Source organism: Typopeltis vanoorti, chromosome 3 (assembly GCF_054136105.1).
Source record: "Typopeltis vanoorti isolate ZY-2024b chromosome 3, IOZ_Tvanoo_1.0, whole genome shotgun sequence".
Lineage (NCBI taxonomy): Eukaryota > Metazoa > Arthropoda > Arachnida > Uropygi > Thelyphonidae > Typopeltis > Typopeltis vanoorti.
Genome location: NC_143551.1, coordinates 129,826,179 through 129,847,511, shown reverse-complemented (window position 1 = coordinate 129,847,511; position 21,333 = coordinate 129,826,179). Strand labels below are relative to the sequence as shown.

The 21,333-nt window shown below is 36.0% G+C and overlaps 1 protein-coding gene across 5 annotated transcripts in view; it reads left to right on the top strand.

Annotated features, from left to right (window-relative positions):
- Window positions 1–21,333, top strand: part of LOC150108566 (cilia- and flagella-associated protein 53-like) — a 119,662-nt gene that overhangs the window by 55,553 nt on the left and 42,776 nt on the right. For 4 of the 5 annotated variants that reach the window (XM_090416007.1, XM_090416004.1, XM_090416006.1 and 1 more), the window contains one exon: window positions 381–599. The exons of the other annotated variant lie outside the window; for it this stretch is intronic. In XM_090416007.1, the coding sequence (XP_090272133.1) occupies window positions 381–599 (219 nt within the window). The remainder of the gene's footprint in view (window positions 1–380; window positions 600–21,333) is intronic. 5 annotated transcript variants of the gene reach the window in all.

Below are 21,333 nucleotides of genomic sequence, written 5' to 3'. Positions count from 1 at the left end.
CTCCGGTCAGTTGTCTAATAATTTGCTTTATTCTATATATTTCAAATGTCAAGTTAATCTCATTTATATCATCAACATTCGTGGTGCAACACTTCTGCTCAGAAGCCTTGTGGCACCATTTGCATGTACATTCCAGGAATTACAAGCATTTGCTTTAGGCCCAAACCACATGTCTCTGTTCCCATATTATTATACTTCCTGTGCTTCTTCCTCTTGACTTGGATTACTAGGATATACTGTGATCATTAATGCAGATATTTTGTTTAGTCAATTTTCATTTCAGGTTGTACTCTTGGCTTTGTCTTTTTACTTTCATTTGACAAATAGTAATAGTTTTAAATTATCATTAATATTTTTGGTTTTGTAATTTATTTAAAAAGGTAGAGCAGAGAAGACTCATGGAATTAGATTCCCAGTGGGAAATAGCACAAAAAAGGCAAAAGCAAGAACAGGTAAAATTAGCTTTGGATAAATGTCTTATTACAAGGATGCATAGAGAAGCTAAGAAAGCAAAAGAAGATTTACTCTTAGATCTTCACTTTTTAAAACAAATTGAAGCATTAGATGAAAAAGAAATGCAAGAAACTGCTAGAAGAAAGGTAACTGATTAATTAATCTTTGAAAATAAATATATACTTGGCATATAATGAGAATAATCTTTAAAATTTATAAAATTGTAATGGATTGTTTCTCTTTAACTATAAACTATGCAGAAGACTCATAAAATTAGAAATTCCAGTAATCACATCCAGTGATCGTGTGTGCAACATGCTATAATTCACATTCAGATCTCAGTCTGGTCTTTACAATTTACTCTTACTATAGCAAATATCACTATCACAAACTTCTGAAAAGTCCTAAAAAAAGGTCTATGGGCAGGTTCTAAAGAAGTTCACTCTAGTAAACTGTCCCTCATAACCTAGTATTCTCATTAGTCCCTATGAATGTATTATACACTGGTGTCCAAAACAAAGGCCAAACACTGTTTCTAAAGATTACAATTGCAAATTCAGATGAAACAGCTTGTGGTAATTTATATAACGGACAACTTCAAGTAGAAAGTGGGTGCACATTCAAATTTTCTAATCATGTACAAAGGGATCACATGGTAGCACTCAACAGGATAAAAGGCAAAAGGCTGTGCTAAGCAGATTTTGTTTGAAGAAAGCTCTTTCATGAAGGAATAAAGTTGCAGACGTGGATGTCTTGTAATATCTCAGAGACATCATCTAGATCAGTGGTTGGCAACCTTTTTAATATGAAGGGCGCAATGATGCTCGCAGGCGCTGCATTGCCAACTCTTCCTGATTTAAATAATTAAACTCAAAATTACAATTGGCATGAATGGGTTTGAAATGTCTTCCAATTTAGAAATAGCCACGCTGTTTCTTTTTTTAGAAATAGTAACAGTATTATTGCATAATAAACAAATACATTTGCCATTATCATTGATAAAGCAAGGCGCTGGCATCTGATCTGACAGATACATGCTAATTGTTAACATGAATATTCTTTTTGTATTCATTTTTTATTTTTATTTTTTATGGGTATTTTGTATTCATTCATATGTGACAAAAATATGTTGTAAAAACGAGTTAAATAAAATAATGTTAAAATTTCAAATCTCCTTTTTCTTAAAAACAACTAATCATAGAATTTCTAAGCCTGAAATGAGAGAAAAAATGCCTGTGTCATGAGCCCTCTGTAATTTTAAAATTTTATATTGCACTCTTCATATTAAAAAGGTTGCTGACCTCTGCAAGATGTGTTTTACATTTATAGAAAATACTAAGGAAAGAAGTCTGGAGCTTGCTCCATCTTTACTACGAGTCACTCATAAGGCACTACTTATGCTTGCATCTGCTGAAACTTTTAGTTTCTATATATTCAGCACAAAACTCTTGTAGTTTCTATATTCGGCTGTGAAATAATGTTGGATTCAATATTCACTTAATTTGTACAGTCATGTATTATATTTGCAGTGGTTTTTTTTGTTTGTTTTCTTGCATTTTAGCACATACTAGTAATGAATGTATCTCTCAGATATACTGCAATCTACGCTGCAAAATTACTGCTGCAAGCTCCAAAGCAGTTTACAATAATTTCTCTGGGTGCGCACTAAAAATTCACTGCGGGCGCCATGATACCCACGGGCTCTGATCTAGATGATTTCATGTGGGGAAGAATAATTGGAAAGCTTGAAGAAGGCCGTTGAATTACTGATATTGCCAGAGAGTTTTGAATCTCACATAGCATTATGTGAGATACATAGTATCCAGGCTTTGGACAGCATTTCAAACTAATGGAATCTGTTCCAGACATTTGCTAAGAGATCACTCTCCCTCCACCATGGATCATGAAGACATATTTTTGAATATAACAACAAACATAATCAACACACCACACAGGTCTTGCAAGTCGGCTCCATTCGAGCACAGGTTGCAGATATCTCGATAAACTGTGGTGAGACATCTGCAATAATTAGGCCTATATGCCCCAGAGCGTATCATCTGATTCTCTTTATTCACAGCTAATTGTAGAACATGTTTTCAGTAGTGTTGTATCCATAAAATTGGACAAGACCCCAGACTAATGCACTCTTTGCAGAGGAGAGTTGTTTTAGTCTTTCCTCCGATTCTAGACAACACTTGATCTGGCATGAAAGTGGTACTGCTTACCATTTCGAGAATGTTCTTGAAAGGGATAGATACAGCATGCTGGGATCGTGTGGGGGCATTATGCTTAATGGATGCACCAAGCTACAAGTTCTGGAAAAAGGAGCTATGATTGGTGAATGATATTGCAAAGTTCTTCAATATCATATTCAATTGTTCTGTGGTGCTGTAGGCAAAGAATTCGTTTTTATGATAGACAATGCCACACAACATCCTACATGAGCAGTGAAGACTGAGAATATTAATCGGAGCGAGTGGCCAGCATGCTCCCCAGATCTCAACCCCATAGAACACATTTGGGACGCAATGGGGATTCATATTACTGCTCAAAATTTTCCTCCAGAAAACAAACAAGGCCTTATTCTTGCTCTGAAGGAGGAGTGGGCCAGTTTGCCTCAAGTACTCCCGAATCACTTGATGCTAAGGATGGTATGATGTTGTAAGAACTGCATTGCAGTTTGGGATGGATATATTCATTACTGAAATGTCTCTCTGTATAGTTTTCTGTAAGCACTGTCCATTAATTCCTTAACTTCATCACTAAGATATTTGTAACTTTTGCCAGAAACATATTGCAATTTAATTTGTAAGAAATTTATAACACATTTTTTGTGTAATATAATTTATTAGTGTGCTGGCAATAAATTTATGACCACATTTGGTTGTAGTCATGAAAATTTTTTCATATACAGGTAAAAATGTAGTTCGTCGTTAGCTTTTGAATACGGTGTAGTGGTGTAGTAAGAGTTAGCTGAATTTATCTCTTGGCTCCTATCTACTAATTTCAAAATTAATCTGTAATTAAGGAAAAATTTACCTGTAAGTGCCTAAGTATTATAATTTTCGGCTTTTAATTTGAAATGGCTATTAATCATCCATGGATGAACTGAAATATTCGAATAATTCACAAACAAGTTTCAAGATTTACAGTGCACACAAAGTTAAAAATCTATTGATTTGTGCCTTTACATATATTTGATGTGATATATGAAGGCAGAAATCATTACTTCTTCTCCAACTCAACTGTTATATTTATTTCGTATCATTTGTTTCTTCATGGTGAATAGTAAAAACTATAGTTATCAAATTTGGTATGGTTCTTTCTATTGAGCCATGTTAAAGAAATAGATGGTTTTGTTTTATCTTCTCTTGTTTTCTTGCTTTAGGATTTATCTTGTTGTAGGACACACCAGAAGGCATAGAACTAACCACCTTATCCTCTAGTTACGGTTGCAAAGTCCAAGAATAGTTGGAAGGTCATTGGTGCTTAAGTGCCTGTTAGGACCACTGATGATGATGAATAGTAATATTTGAGGAAAATTGTCGATAAGAAGTCAGTGATAATATAAACTTAATCATGTAGTATTATTATAATATCCTGTACACTTCTTGAGGATACATATCAGGAATTTAATGATAATGAAATAGAATGCTTATTGAAGAATTTAATTGAATTCAATTCTTCAATAATTGAATTACTGAAGAACTTATTGAATGCTGAATTAAATAGACTATACCAGAATGTAACCAATTTGTGAGAAGGAAGAACTATTTAAATAAACTATTAATCCATTATCCAGATTTGCATTTTTTCTTGAAATTTTATTTTTGGAGATATCTTGTTATGTATTCTATTCATAAAGTTTGATATGGATTTTCCAAATCTAATCCTGTGATCTCTGTTCATATTTTGTCCCAATACTTAGTTACTGACACTCTCATAATCCAGATATGAATCTCCTTGATGCCTGTTATACAGTAATACCTGTTCTTTGTTGTTAGAGAAAGAAGAATATCTTTTACAACAAAGAACAGATATTACTGTATAACATTTGCAAATTTAGAAAGTCAAGATTATGAAATTAATACAAATATTTTAAAAATCTTTCTAGACATAAATCATACTTCAGTCATGCACATAGCAAGTGCTAGTAGCACATAGTTATGATAACCAAAACTTATTATAAAATCCTAATGTAAAAAGACTAGTGTAAAAAGGTTCACAAATATTATTTATGATTATTTGTACATCTCAACTATAATACTAGAAACTATTTATTTAAAAAAAAACATTTTTTTAATATTTAAGAATTGCTCACTAGACAATTTTGATAGTAAGATATTTCCGTATACCAAAAAAAGCTAATATCCAAAAACCTAACTTTTCACTTCATTGTGAATAATATAAATATTATAATAGCATTGTATTTATCATCATCATCATCATCAAATTCCTGCCATGTACCCTCAAGGGGTGTACAGGATATGATAGTACTACATGAAAAAAAAATTACATAATTACTAACTTTGTATCTACAATTTTCCTCCAAATCAGTCTGTTACTTTTCAAGACTCCAACATCATCAGATCTTATATTTCTATCGTCTAAGGCACTTTGTACCTTATCAATCCACCTTGGTCTTCCTCTGGGTCGTTTTGCTGCCAACCTGGCAGAGAACACTTGTTTTGCTAATCTTTCTTCGCCCATTCTGTTTAAGTGATCATACCACCTGAGATTAGCTCTGCTAACGCATTCCTGGATGCTGACAATGTTAAGTTCTTTCCTAATATCCTCCTTTTTAATATGATATTGCCATTGATGCCATCTGTTCATGCCTCTAATCTTTCTCAGGATTCTCATATCTGTGGTCTCTAGTCTTTGGTCAAGTGTTTTACTTCTGATCCAGCTCTCAGATCCATAAGTTAAAACTGGTTTGAACACTGTCTTGTATACAGCTAATTTAGTGTTCCGACTAATTTCTCTCTTATTCCATATGAATTTATTCAGTTGACTTCCCACCATACCAGCTTTGCTGATTCTGTTGTCTATTTCTATATTTAATTTACCATCTTCACTAAAAATCACGCCTAAGTAGCTGAAATGTTTTACTTGTTCCACAGGTTCTCCATTCACAACAGTTGACATTTTCAATGATTCTGCCTATTTTCATTGTCTTTGTCTTTTTATTGCTGACTTTCATACCATATCTATTACAACAGCTATTCAATTTAGTCAGAGAATCTTGCAGACTTGTAGCAGATTTATTGATAAGTATAACATCATCCGCATAAAGCAAAGAGCTGACATTAACATCTCCAATTTTGATATCATGTTTAATACCACTTTCCTTCATAATGTGATCCATATAGATAATGAATAACAGAGGGGATAATGTACATCCTTGTCTCACACCAGATTTAACATTAAACCATTTTGCTGTACTTCCTTCAATTCTAACTACTGACTTACAACTCAAATAAAGACTAAGTATTGCTTGATATAATGCCCCATTGACACCATATAACTGTAGTGTATTGAATAGTTTCTCTCTCTTGGCACCTTGTTCATATGCCTTTTCCAAATCGACAAAACTTAAATACAGATCTGTGTTATATTCCCATGCTTTCTCGACTATTTGGCCTGAATCCAGCTTGTTCTTCAGCAAGCTTTTCTTCCACAATTTTTCTCAACTGTTTCTCAAGGATACTTGCATAGATCTTGTCAGGAACACTCAGTAGGGAAATACCTCTGTAATTCTCAAATTCAGTTTTATTTTCCTTTTTATATATGGGTACTATGAGAGCTCTACTCCAATCATCGGGAATTCGTCCCTCTGTCCACGGTTTCTGAACTATGCAGTGCAGCCACTGTAAGACTCTTATACCACCATACTTCAGCATTTCTGGTCGAATATCATCTACTCATGCTGCCTTTCCACATTTCAAGCCTTTGATGGCTTTTTCTACTTCAAGTATGGATATGTATTCCTGACTGAATGCGTGGTCAGTGTTTGTTACCACTGTGCTGTCATTACTGCTTGTTTCATTTAACAGTTTTTCAAAGTAATTACTCCATACTTCACGGATATCTTTTTCTATCGTTTTCATGTCACCTTTATCATCTCTAACTCCTTTTACAGCACTCTTTCCTCCATTCCTAAGCTTCTTCAACAACCTCCAGAATATTTTGCTACCTTCTTGATATTTATTTTCTATATTCTTGCCAAAGTCTTCCCATGACTTTTGTTTAGCTAGTTTTACACAGTGTTTAGCATTCTTGCATTTGTCTCTGTATTCTCTAAGAGCACAAGCTGACTTATTTGACAGGAACTTTGATATGCTTTCTTCTTTTCCTTCACTGTCTCTTTAACTTCCTGTGTCCACCATGGAGTTTTGATTTTTCTATCCTTGCAAACAACCTCACCACATGCTTCTCTGGCTGAATCAATCAAGGTTTTCTTCTAGGCTTGCCACTGAATCTCCAAGGTTTGGTTCCTGTTCTCAAACTCTTTCATTTTTTCTTCAATAATCTTTGTGTATTTTAGTCTGTAGTTCACATCTGAGAGCTACTCAACTTTTATTCGCTTTAAAACTTTCTTACATGTTATTCTTTTCAATATGAAATTCAATTTTATCCTGCTCAAGACTAAATAGTGATCACTTCCAATTTCAAATCCTCTGTACACTGATAGAGAAAATATCACTATCAACAATAACATAGTCAATGAGACTTTTCTTATTTCTTGCCTCTTCTCTCCATGTGAATTTTTGCACATTTTTATGTTCGAACATGGTGTTAGTAATAACCAGTCCATGTCCTGAGCAGGAATCCAAGAGGTAATTGCCATTATTATTAGCTTTGCTCTTTTCTCCAAATTTTCCCAAAATATTTTTGTATGTCTCACAATCATTTCCTACTCTGCTATTTAGATCCCCAACAAGGACCAACTTTTCCTTTTCCATTGTGTCAGTTACTTTTTCTAAAGCCTCGAAAAATTCCTCCACTTCTACCTTAGTAGAACCTTCTGTGGGACCATAGGAACAAATAAGTCTCATTGTCTTGTTCCCCATTCTCATATTTGCTCACATCACTCTACTCGAGACTGCCTGCCATTCAAGAAGATTAGCCTCGTGTTTAGTGTTGAATACCATGGCTACTCCTTCTTTTCCTTGACTGTCATTGCCTGAGTATAACATTTTGTATTTATTGCTCAGAAAGATCTCACCAATTTTTGTCTTTTTTTGTTTCAGTCACACCTGTTATGTCGATCTGGTACTTATCTAATTCCTCAGCTAGCTCCATTTCTTTGCCATTCAGGCTTCTTATTGTATTTATTATTATTATTATTATTAAGAGATCTTTGCAATTGACTATATAAAGATATATATATATATATATCTTTATATTGTCAATAGACTCAGTCATTGTGGGAGATCGCTTGCAACCATCAACAAATCTGCCATACTGTACATATTTATTCACTCTTCAGTTCATAATACACTCTAGTAACATATTGCACTCACTTGTCATTGTATGCATAAAAAAATTACATCGCATGCTCATCTTCACCATGCTGTTATGGAACTTCCAGAGATGGCCTCTTCTTTTCCTCTCTAGATTCCTGTGCACGCACGCATGCACAAACACTGTTTCATGTATAATCTCCACTGTATTATTCTGGTAAAACCCCTATACCAATTTAAAAGTCATCACATTACTTCTTCTCTCCCAGTTTACATTTTCTTAACCTCTCTTCATAATCAACATTTCCTCATCATCATCCAAACTGGGTGAATACACAGGGCACAGTTTGTACAGTAGAACAAGCATATCCTTGTCTTTACTTGTCTGTCTTTCTCCTTATTAAGTGTCTCATCCACAAATAAGGTTGTAAACCTTATAGTATGTTAGTACCATGGGTAGGCTAATAGATTTTTTTTAAATAAAAAAAAACCTTTTATTACTTTTATTGTATTTTATAATTTATGTTTTACATTTGTATATGACTGCTCACTAAAGGTTGTCAACCTGTAATACATTAGTAACTTGATTGGGGTAAGGATTTTTCTGTTTTTATTAATTTTATATATATATATGAAAAATGAATTAGTTTGAATGACTATAATACCGAGAATAAAAAAAGATTAAAGTTTAATGCTGAGATACTACTAGTTTCGTTGAAAAAATCAACTTCTTCAGGTATCAAAGACAAAGAATTATATAAAAAATAACAGAGACATTATAAAATTACATCAACAGATCTAATATAAAAGACCGTAGTAAAGTTTAAACAGGAATGCATGCTAGAGTTCCAATTGAAGTTGACTATGTGCGTGAGTTATCACGAGAGTGCCAATACTGGATGGTGGCAATGTGTGCATCAGAAAGATTGTAGCTAAGACTGTTGTTTATATGGGATGAATCAAGGAATATTTTTTTAGATTTGATTATCTTTCTTTCGAGCTCATCATAACACATATGTATATTAGAAGTTTGTGGCCAGTCTACGAGGTGTTGGCAGCCTTCATCCGAGTTAATAGAGAAGAGAACATGGCTTGAGAGAGCATTGGCTCTGATCCTATTGTAGGATATGTGTCTTCTGTGTTCCTCAATTCGTAAAAGGATAGATTTAGCCGTCTGACCATAATATGGTTTGCGACATTCACACATGATCTTGTAGACTTCTGGATACTGAAGAGGGAGATGTTTTACTTTAGGTCTATTTAGTATGGAGCGAAGTTTTGGAAATGTAGTGAAACAAGTTCTAATGTTGAACTTCTTAAGAATTTTTGCCAGTTTTGGAGGGAGAGAGAGAAAGCTGATGTATGGCAAAGATATAAATGCTCTTGGGGAAGAAGGATCTTCAATTGTAGGTGAATAACAGTAAGAGATAAATTTATCAATCTTCTTAAGAGAGAAACCATTGTTGACAAAAGTCCTTTTTAGTAAATTAAGTTCATTTTCAATCTCTATTTCGTCTGTTAATAAAGATCTGGGCTCGATGTGCCAGGGTTGAAATAATAACAAATTTTTGGGGAGGGTAGTGATGGGAAGAAGCATGAAGGTATCTGTCTGTGTGTGTGTGGGGGGGGGGGGCTTTCTAAAAATGGAGATTTTGATATTTTCAGCGCATCTTGTGAGTTTTAAGTCCAAAAAGGGAAGACAATTGTTGGATTCCAGTTCGTAGGTGAAATTGATTTTCTCATGAAACTTTTTGAGATGGTCTAGAAAAATATTGAGGTTGTTTAAACCGTCTTCCCAAATGAGGAATACATCATCTATATAACAGTACCAGATTTTGGGTTTCAGTGTTGAGGAATTAATCGCCTTTTCTTCGAAGTCCTTAAGGAATATATCAGCAAGAATTGGAAAGAGCGGACTGCCCATAGCCAATCCTAAGTTCTGCTTGTAAATCTTATTTTTGAATTTGAAGTATCCCGAATTTAAACAGTGAGAGAGTAAGGAAAAGAATTTCTTGGATAGTTTGTTCTGGAGAAGGAGGACCTCTTGAGTGGGTATATTCATGAAGAGAGAAACTATATCGAAACTTGCCATTAAATCTGATTTGTTGAGTTTGACGTCTTTGATTTTGGACACGAAATCAGATGAATTTTTTATATGAGAGAAGGAATTACCAGATAGGTTTTTTCAAGAAAGATGTGAGGTATTTAGATAGGTTGTAAGTAGGGGAGTTTATACCTTCAATAATTGGTCTAAGTGGAGAGTTCAATTTATGGATCTTTGGGAGTCCATATAATCGTGTGATTAGCAGGTGAATCGATCTGAGGGAAAGACGGATGTTTCTTGGTAACATCAAATTCTCTGAGGTAGTTTTCAGTAAATTGTTGGTCCTGTTGTGCAATTCTCTTGTAGGGTCACTATTTAGTTCAGAGTAAGTGTCAGTTTCTAGTAGTTCCAAAATTTTGTTATGGTAATCAGTTTTGTCTAAGATGACAGTAGCATTCCCTTTGTCTGCAGGAAGAATTATAATATTATTATTTTTCTTTAAGTTTTTAATAGCTGATCTTTCAGAATGAGAAATGCTGTCAGTTGGGGGTCTTGCATGATTTATGGTGAATATAGCTTCCATGCGTAGAAGGTTTGCTTCTTGGTTTGGTAGTGAGGATGCTGCTTTTTCTATCTTAGTTAGGAATAGTTCTTTAAGTATGGAAGTAGGAGCGATAACAAAATTGAGACCTTTAGCAAGTACAGTTTCTTCTGCCGATGAAAGGGAAGAATTATTTATGACAACCTTTTTTAAATAGGTAGAATTATGATAGGATGAGGGACGATCCTGCATACATTTTAGAGCATCAAATTTTCTGATGAGATTAATTTTATTTGTGTTCTGGGCTTTTGAAGCCTTTAGAGCGCTAATGTCCTTTAAATTTTTCCAAGATGAAGTGTCCAGAGAATTATTTAAACGGATTTCTAGAGAAGTCTTCTTAGAGATAAGAAACTAGAATACGTTTGGTGTCAACAATACATTCAGATAAAAGCTCAAGTTTAGTGCTGTGGTAAATTCTTTGAGCTCTAGCTGTTTTAATGGATTCCTTAAAATTAAGAAAACGGGGAATGATTCAATGGTACTTACATCTTTTAAGAAAGACTAGTCTGTTGATGAATAATTCAATGGTCCTGAGATTCTTCTGATATTGTTTGATGAGCAAATTTAAATCCTCGTCATCAGGAGAATTGATATCCGCATTTCTTAAGAAATTCAACATTAGAACTTGTTTCACTACGTTTCCAAAACTTCGCTCCATACTAAGTAGACCTAATGTAAAACATCACCCTCTACAGTATCCAGGAGTCTACAAGTTTATGTGTGAATGTTGCGAACCATATTATGGTCAGACAGCTAAATCTATCCTTTTATGTATTGAGGAACACAGAAGAGACATAGCCTACAATAGGACCAGAGCCAGTGCTCTCTCTCAAGCCATGTTCACTTCTCTATTAACTCGGATGAAGGCCGCCAACACCTTGTAGATTTCCGCAAACTTCTAATATATATGTGTGTTATGATAAGCTCGAAAGAAAGATAATCAAATCTAAAGAAATATTCCTTGATTCTTCCCATATAAACAACAGTCTTAGCTACAATCTTTCTGACACACACGTTGCCATTGTCCAGTATTGGCGCTCTCGTGATAACTCGCGCACATAGTCAACTTCAATTGGAACTCCAGCACGCATTCCTGTTTAAACTTTACTACGGTCTTTTATATTAGATCTGTTGATGTAATTTTATAATGTCTGTTATTTTTTATATAATTCTTTGTCTTTGATACCTGAAGAAGTTGATTTTTTCAACGAAAATAGTAGTATTTCAGCATTAAACTTCAAAATCATCAGCTAACGCCTTGTTTATTCCCATATACGGGGAGTAGGCGAGGCCATTTAGCTCTATCTAACTTTTGGAGACTGAGTGGGCAGTTCAATCTCCACTGGTACAATCAGAGATAGATGGCCCAAGGCTATCACTAATTAAGCGGTACACAGTGAAGAGAGACGGCTCAAATGTGCCGCCATCTCGTGGTCCCTAACCCTAACACAATATATTTAATGTCTGAAATGATGTGGGTTCTACGGTCGATTTTCTTGAGTTTACAGGACGAAAAACCGAGTTTCGGGAGGAAAAACCTGCTTGCCCGTGCCAGAGATCGACTAACTCGGCAACCGGTCGAAAAAAGGCTTAGAAAAATTTCCTCTAGTCGCCGACTAGACTCGAAACCAAGTCTTCCTTTGTGCGGCCAAGCGCCGTGGTGTGCAAACGCCACATCCACTGAACTACATTGATCATTAAACTTTATTCTTTTTTATTCTCGTTATTATAGTCGTTCAAACTAATTTATTTTTCATAACATTATCTACCAAGTAAATAGGAATTCCAATATATATATATATATATATATATATATTGTATTTTTATTTACTCTTTACATAATCCTGAAACTCTGCTCTAGAGACCATAATAAATTTAGTTTAATCTTTATCCAAGTGTGAGCAAACAAATTTTGCACCTGAAAATATCTTCAGGACTGGAGTAAGGTAGTACAACACCGGGAAACTCACAGCAAAGGTGGATCAAGTTCTCATCACTCCTTGTCTCAGTATCTCCCTTAATGCAAAGCACATCTCCTTGCAGGCATGTATACTGCTATGCATTAAGAGAAGGGCCACTACCCATACCGGTTTCGATCTTATGAATAAATGAAACAGGCTCTAAAAATAAGACGATCTCGAGAGATTGCCCAACTCCGCGTTGTTCCACTCAATGACAGGCTCACCCTGTCACCGAGAATAACTTCTCAGCATTGGCTCTACCCAGTGGCAGGCTCACCCCACCACCAAGCAGAGCCATAATCTCAGCGGGAGGCCCCACTCAGAGACAGGCAAAAATGTTCCCAAGCAGAGCCTCTCAGAACCCAAGTCTCACACGCACTGGTTTCGACCTTTATTGAGGTCTCGTCAGTTGGAGCCAGTCCCAGAAGTGGAGATACCAAGACAGAAGCAATGGAGGTCATCTTTACCTATAGAAGTTGCCAAAAGGTGTGCCACCTTTTTTATTAAATTACTCTGGATTTAGAGAAAGATGTTGAAAGTTTATTTTTCACTTGGTTGGACTATAATAAATTTAGTTTAATCCTTTATTCAAGTGTAAGCAAACAAAGTTTGCACCAGAAAATATCTTCAGAACTGGGGTAAGGTAGTACAACAATGGGCAACTCGCAGCAAAGGTGGATCGAGTTCTCATCACTCCTTGTCTCAGTATCTCCCATAATGCAAAGCACATCTCCTTGCAGACATGTATACTGCTATTCATTAAGAGAAGGGCAACTACCCATATCGGTTTCGACCTTTATTGAGGTCTTGTCAGTGGGAGCCAGGCCAAGAAGTGGAGATACCAAGGCAGAAGCAATGGAGGTCATCTTTACCTATAGGAGTTGCCAATAGGTGTGCCACCTTATTATTAAATTACTCTGGATTTAGAGAAAGATGTTGAAAGATTATTTTTCACTTTGTTAGACTATAAGAAATTTAGTTTAATCCTTTATCCAAGTGCGAGCAAATAAAGTTTGCACCTGAAAATATCTTCAGGACTGGGGTAAGGTAGTACAACACCGGGCAACTTGCAGCAAAGGTGGATCAAGCTCTCATCACTCCTTGTCTCAGTATCTCCCATAAGCAAAGCACATCTCCTTGCAGACATGCATGTATGCATGTATACTGCTATGCATTAAGAGAAGGACCACTATCCATACCGGTTTCGACCTTTATTGGTAGTATATTGGTATTATACATTATACTTTATTTATTGGCAGTATATGTGTCCTCAAAGAGATGTGCTTTGCATTATGGGAGATACTGAGACAAGGAGTGAGAGCTTGATCTGCCTTTGCTGCGAGTTGCCCGGTGTTGTACTACCTTACCCCAGTCCTGAAGATATTTTCAGGCACAAACTTTGTATGCTCACACTTGGATAAAGGATTAAACTTCCTTGTCTCAGTATCTCCCATAATGCAAAGCACATCTCCTTGCAGACATGTATACTGCTATGCATTAAGAGAGGGATCACTACCCATACCGGTTTCAACCTTTATTGGTAGTATATTGGCATTATGCTTTATTTATTGGCAGTATGCATGTCCACAATATGATGTGCTTTGCATTATGGGAGATACTGAGACAAGGAGTGAGAGCTTGATCTGCCTTTGCTGCGAGTTTCCCGGTGTTGTACTACCTTATCCCAGTCCTGAAGATATTTTCAAGCGCAAACTTTGTTTGCTCACACTTGGATAAAGGATTAAACTTCCTTGTCTCAGTATCTCCCATAATGCAAAGCACATCTCCTTGCAGACATGTATACTGCTATGCATTAAGAGAAGGACCACTACCCATACCGGTTTCGACCTTTATTGGTAGTATATTGGCATTATACATTATACTTTATTCATTGGCAGTATGCATGTCCGTAAGGAGATGTGCTTTGCATTATGGGAGATACTGAGACAAGGAGTGATGAGAGCTTGATCCCCTTTTGCTGCGAGCTGCCCAGTGTTGTACTACCTTACCCCAGTCCTGAAGATATTTTCAGGTGCAATCTTTGTTTGCTCGCACTTGGATTTATTATAGTCTAAATTTATTATAGGCTAACCAAGTGAAAAATAATCTTTCAACATCTTTCTCTAAATCCAGAGTAATTTTATAATAAGGTGGCACAATTTTATGTCTAGCATATCTAATTTTTTCTGTTTATTTATTGCTCAAACTTTGGAGACCACATTCCCATACGCACAATTCCCATAGGTCAGATATTATCTTGATTATCTTTCACTGGATCTTTCCAGTGTTTCTCATCTCCTGTGAACTCAGGTGGTCATATGTGATCAGAGTAGTTAATATATGATCTTACTAAACGCTTTGTACTGTAGAAGAATAGCGTCCTTATTCCTGTAATTGCAAGTGGTCTTTTGTTCCTTAGACGTTACTGTTCTCGTACATTACATTTATTCATCAACCTTAACTGAGGTTAGTTAATATCCCCTCTCTCCCTTACAAACTGCATTCCCTCAATCTGTCCTCATATCCCACATCCCAAAGACCAGTTATGGCATTAGTCAGTCTACTCTGGACCCTCTCCAATATATCCTCATTACCATGAAAATCAGGGGACCAAATCTGTGCCCAGTAATCTATATGAAGCCTGATCAAGGTCTTATACAATGGAACCAAAATCTCTTTATTTCAACAAGTTAATGTCCTCTGCATCACTGCCATAATCTGATACAATATCATCACAACGTATGCATTGTAACCTCTTAACTTCAGATCCTTGTTCAGCACCACAACAAGATTTCTTATCTCCTTAGTTTACTCCAAAATTTTCCTGCCAAGTGTATACTTTACATCCTGTTGTGCTACCAAATTTCAGAACCTTACACTTTGAAATATTCAATTGACAGTTCCATACTGTTGCCCACTCATACAATCTATTCAATTCCTCCTTTAGGGCCATTTGCTTGATTCCTCATCACTCTCTCCAATTTTGTATCATCTGCAAACAGTTGAATATCATAAATTAAACCTATCCCAATATCATTAATATACAAATTAAATAACGATGGTCCCAATACTGACCTCTGTGGTACACTACATGTAGCTTTCCTCTTTTGAGATAGTGCCCCCACCCCAATACATAACTTGCTCATATTTATCTGATAACCATTCAGCTTTAGTGACCAACTTGTGGTTTGGCAATCTATCAAAAGCCTTTTCAAAATATAAATATACCATTGTATATGCATCTCCTTTGTCCAATATATCAATCGCTTTGTTATAGTACATAAGTAAGGTTTGTAAAACATGACCCCCCCCCCTTGAACGAACCCATGCCGACAAGCAGAAAGAATACCACTGTTTCAACCCACTTTTGTATCCTATCTCTTACAACCTCTCCAGATATACACATCAGCCTATAATTTATTGTCTTAGCCTTATAACTGCTATTGTGAAGTGGAACAATTTTGACTTCCTTTCACTACTTTGGGACTTTGTTGTTGCAAGACCTCTTACTAAACAGGTAGGCCAAGGGCTGATGCTAATTCCTTGGGACATTCTCTTAAAACATGTAATATGTCATCAAGTCTAATTGCCTTATTGATATCTAGCTTACTTAATTCCTTACATATGTCTTGCTCACTCGCCGTTAAGTCTTCTGTCATTTCATTCTCTACACTTAAGTTTCTGATTTCACATTGAGGATGAAACACCATGATGAACTGCTTACTGAATACCTCAACTATATCTTCTGCAGATGTTACCAATCTCCCCCTTTCATCCATTAACATCATCTTACCATAATCATTTGTCTTCCTATTTGGGAAATATTGAAAAAACTCGTGGAATTTTCTTGGCCTGATATGCTAATTTCTTCTCATACTGCATTTTTGTTGACCTTATCGACTGGGTCACTATCCTGGCCTGCTCTTTTTTCTTCTTCTTCTTCCAGATTTCATGCTTAATCTCCTCATTCATCCATTTTACACCTACCTTATTCAGCCTTTTGACCTTTGGAATACATTCACATATTGATGCTGTTATGTATTTCTTTGTCAGTTTCCAAGCAGCATTTATTTCCTTACTACAGATCTTCTCATTCCATGCTATAGCTTCAAGCTTTCTCCTAAGCTTTTCATAATCACTTACCTTGTAATTGTACTATGTTGTTTCTTCACAGAAGTCTTCTTATGGCTAGCTAAAACCCGGGTGATGATCACTTCATGATCACTCACACCAACTGGAGAGAAATGCAAAACACCAATCACAGTAACATCCTCTGATGAAATGATTAGATCTAAATCTCTTGATTCTAGTGTATCCTCCTTTACATACTACCTCAGGCAGTATCTTGAGAGAAACTCTCTCTCTCTCAAGAACTCAAGAAATTCATTTTCCTTATTCCAAATGCTATTTCTTTATTGCAATCTATACTCTCATAATTAAAATCACCCATAATAATGACTCTTTCCTTGTTCACTGAACCGAGTTTCTTATACATTCCACCATCACCATGCTCCATATTCTCTGGTGTATAGCAACATCAAACTAAATATCTCTTCCTGTCAACCTTAACCACACACCACACTGCTTCAAAACCATTGCCACTATTTCCTCTTTCACATCTAACTTATATGGGCATAATTCCCCTGCTATCATCAGCAGCACTCCCCCCCCCTCACTTCTTGCCCTTTCTATCCTAATTAGGAAACTGATTGATCTAAATTGTTTTTTTTCTGTCCTAGCTACATCTTTGTGGGGTGGAATTATCTTGCCTTCCTTCCACTCACTAATAATTGTACAGATCAAGCTTTTAATAGCTTTAATGCCTCAGCACCTAGATAGTTAATGGGTCTGGCTGGGATTTATATTTATACGTTACTAAAGGAATTGTCTTTAACAACTCAGCTGTTTCTAAAGCATCTGGCAATTTTTTGCCTTTCACTAAGATCACTCTTTCATGTTTTTCCCTAATGCTTGCCACATAGTGAAAAAATTCTCAGATTTTGCCTTACCTGAAGCTAACATAGATTGATTTTACCTTCCTCAACCATGGTCATTCACTTTCCTAATCAGCTTTTTATACTGTTCCAAGACTGGTCATCAGCTTTCTCTCTGTATTTGATCCACTATTTTCTTTTTATGCAGCTCTTGCTTCATAATTTTCATCCTTTTAACTTCCTTCAGACATTTCTTGACCACTTTTCAAGCACTGCTAATTCCTTTACCATGCTGAAAAAGCATGTACCTTTTGAGCTTCAGTTTTTCTGTTGCCCGTTGCCATGGTTTTGTAACCTCATTCATCTCCCGGAGCACTGTTTTAACAGTGTGGTACACTCTGCACTTCTTTATACTTCCACACTCCAATCTATGAAACTTTTCATTTATTGACATGGTAACTTCACTCATCTATCTAAGCTATTTAAAAAGTCTGTTTAAATCTTTGTGAAGTGATTTGACTTAGCATCATTCCTCGTAACTCTCTCCAACTTTTCATCATTAGCAGATAGCTGTTGAAAGTTTTTTCACTTGGTTATGCTATAAATTAAAGATGCCAAGAAATTATGTTCTAGGTTTAATCCTTTATCCAAGTGAAAGCAAATGAAAATTTGTACGCGAAATAATATCATGACTAGGGCTACCTGTATATAGAGGCTAATGACTTCAAATTAATTGGCTTAGTATCCCATAATGCAATGCACATATCCTTATGGACATGTATAGTGTAATGCTATACATTATGGGAGGAGCCACTACCTTCCATTAGTTGGAGCCAGACCCAGAAGAATTACTTCAACTTTGGTATCACTTCTGTGTCCGGCTCCCACTGATGAAACCTCAATAAAGGTCTAAACCAGTCTTTGTAGTGGCCCTTCGTATCATGCTATGAATTTTATATGAAATGCGGTAAAATAAAAATTTTACCGCAAGGTAACATCATGACTAGGGTTGCTTGTATATAGAGGATAATGACTTCACATTAATTGCCTTAGTATCCCATAATGCAATGCACATATCCTTATCGACATGTATAATGTGATACTAAGGCAATTAATGTGAAGTCATTATCCTCTATATACAAGTAACCCTAGTCGTGATGTTACTTTGTGGTAAAATTTTTATTTGCTTACACTTTCATAAAGGAGCCTCCATACAGTTGGTATAGATGAAGCCCTTTAGTTGGAAAGACCTGGGTGTTTGATTCCCATCAGTGACATAAGGAACCTTTATCTGGTCTCTTTTGGCTAAAGGTGAATTAGCCGGTCTCGTGCGGAAATAAAGGTTTTTTTTTTTTCAATGCAGAAACTTGGGTTTTTCATCCCTCAGAACAGGCAAACTGGCCCTTGAACACACACCAATCTACAATCAAAAATACATACTTAAAATTTCATTGGAGGGCTCAGTGGGTCCTAGGGGACAGATGAGAAAAATTGGGAGAATCCCACATGACGATGGCAACAACAACAACTTGGATAAAGGATTAAACCAAGAATATAATAATTATTATTATTATTTGACACCTCCAGGGAGTCCAAAGACTCATCGAGGGAGGGTACCTACTCTACAACTCTCTCAGTCCTCCTACTACAATGAACCGCAACTACACCAATGCCATCTACCCCCCCCCTACTACCACCACCATTCATTAGTATTTTCAAAGACAATCACAAACATCCATGCGCCAACGGCAGAATTCGAACCTGCAGCCTTTTGACTGAAGAGCGGATATGCTAACCACTCGGCCAACCAGGCCAGCATGAGGATAGCAGATACCTGAATATCTGATGTCAGTTCACATGAATTATCATAAATAAATGAGATAAGGAGCAATAGTCCAAAGACTGAACCTAACAGCGCACTACCATTAGACTTTCTTTTGTCCTTTGTTGTTTTTGTTGTCTTCCCCATTTAGGAAATACTTTTGTTTGTCACAAATTCTTATGGAAAGTATATTCATTAAAACACTTAATTCAATATAGAATTATTCAACATACTTTATAATGCAAAATAGATACTCCTTCCCTAAGCCTAAAAATAGTTTTTTAGTTTGCCTGCTGTTTGATTCATCTATTTTAGAATACATTTAATTTTTTTTAATGCAAATATAAAATCCACTCCTATTCTTATCTAGTTTCAGTCACTTCAAAGTTTACATGAACATAGCTATTCACGAAAAAATTTTTTTTGATTTATTTACTTCAGTTGCTCCTCTTTTATCTTTTTCAGACTTTTAAATTGATGTGAAACTGACCAAAATCCATAGCTGCAATGTTATTTATGGATAATATTGTCAACATTAGAAGGTTCAAAGATCACTATAACAACCTATAGCAAACTCTAATTAGTAGCAGAGACCCATGGTATTGCAGGTCTCATAATGTTTACAGTAGCTGGCTGAGAATTGTCTACTTAGAATATAGTTTGATTATAAGCAGTGCTATGGGTAATATATCTAAATGAAACCTAGAAACTAAACATCTAAACCAAACAAAATATAGTTCATTTCTAAGTAGTGCTATGGATAGTACCACAAAATGAAAGCTAGAAATTAAACATATCATTAACACTTATGAATTATTATTATTATTGAAATTAATCATCAAAGATTACTCTTTTAGCTAAAAAAATAATGACTTTGTCTGGCCTATGAGCAAAGGAAGACCCAAACACAGTGTCCTCACATCACTTTAAATTATAAGAGAAAGCTATGTCAAATTTGGTGATCTTAGCTCATCTCATTTAGGTAGAACTTATAAAAGTTTGGCTGAACTTTCCATGTGTAAGGTGACCAACAAACCGCTGTGTTGCTTTATGGTTTGATATGTGGAACTACAAGGGGGGGGGGTGATTATGAAGAGCTCAGGAGACAGCTTGCAGGTGTAGCAAGGAATGAGGAGTTAGCTGGAAAAGAGATCAATACAGTTTGGAGGATTTTCAAAAACTATCTAGTAGATGCAATATCTAAATGTATTCCAAGGGTGAGAAGGTTAAATAAGGTAGGTGTGAGATGGATGAATAAAGAGATTAAGCATGCGATACAGAGAAAAAGGGCATTGTGGAGGCAGCATAAGAGAAGTGGAAGCAACCAATTTCATGAGGTCTACAAAGACCAGGCAAGGAGGGTGACTTGGTTGGTGAGAGTAGCTAAAGAGAAGTATGAACAGCAGTTAGCTAATGAAGCCAAAAAGAATCCTAGGGAGTTCTTTCGATATGTAGCCAGCAAAAGAAAGAATGATTATGGAAAGATGACATTGATTGGAGGAAATGGTATAAAGACAGCTGTTGCAGAATGTGTGGTGGAGATACTTAATGAGCAGTTCATAATGATCTTTCAATCTTGTGAATGTGACTTCATGGAGAGATTGAGAGCAGTTGATGATGGGGAGGAGAGACTGACTGTAAGTGAGCAAGAGGTCTTTGGGGAGTTGAGTAAATGTAAATAAGGCTGTGGGACTTGATAATATGTCACCGCGTATTCTGAAGGAATGTGCCAGAGAGGACACCTGCCTTGACATATTTTTTTAATACAAGTCTTGCACTTGGTCAAGTTCCTAAAGAGTGGAAGGAGGGCAAGATTGTGCCACTTCATAAAGGAGGTGATCGAACTCAAGCATCAAACTAGGCCTATCTCTGTGTCAGGTGTTCTGGTTAAGTTGTTGGAGAAGCTTGTGAGAACTAGGATCCAGAGTTGGGTTGACAACAATGGTATAATCTTTGATGGACAGCATGGATTTGCTAAAGGGAGGTCATGTTTTAGTAATCTACTTACTTATTACAATAAAGTGACTGCTTTCTTGGACAGAGGAGAAGGAT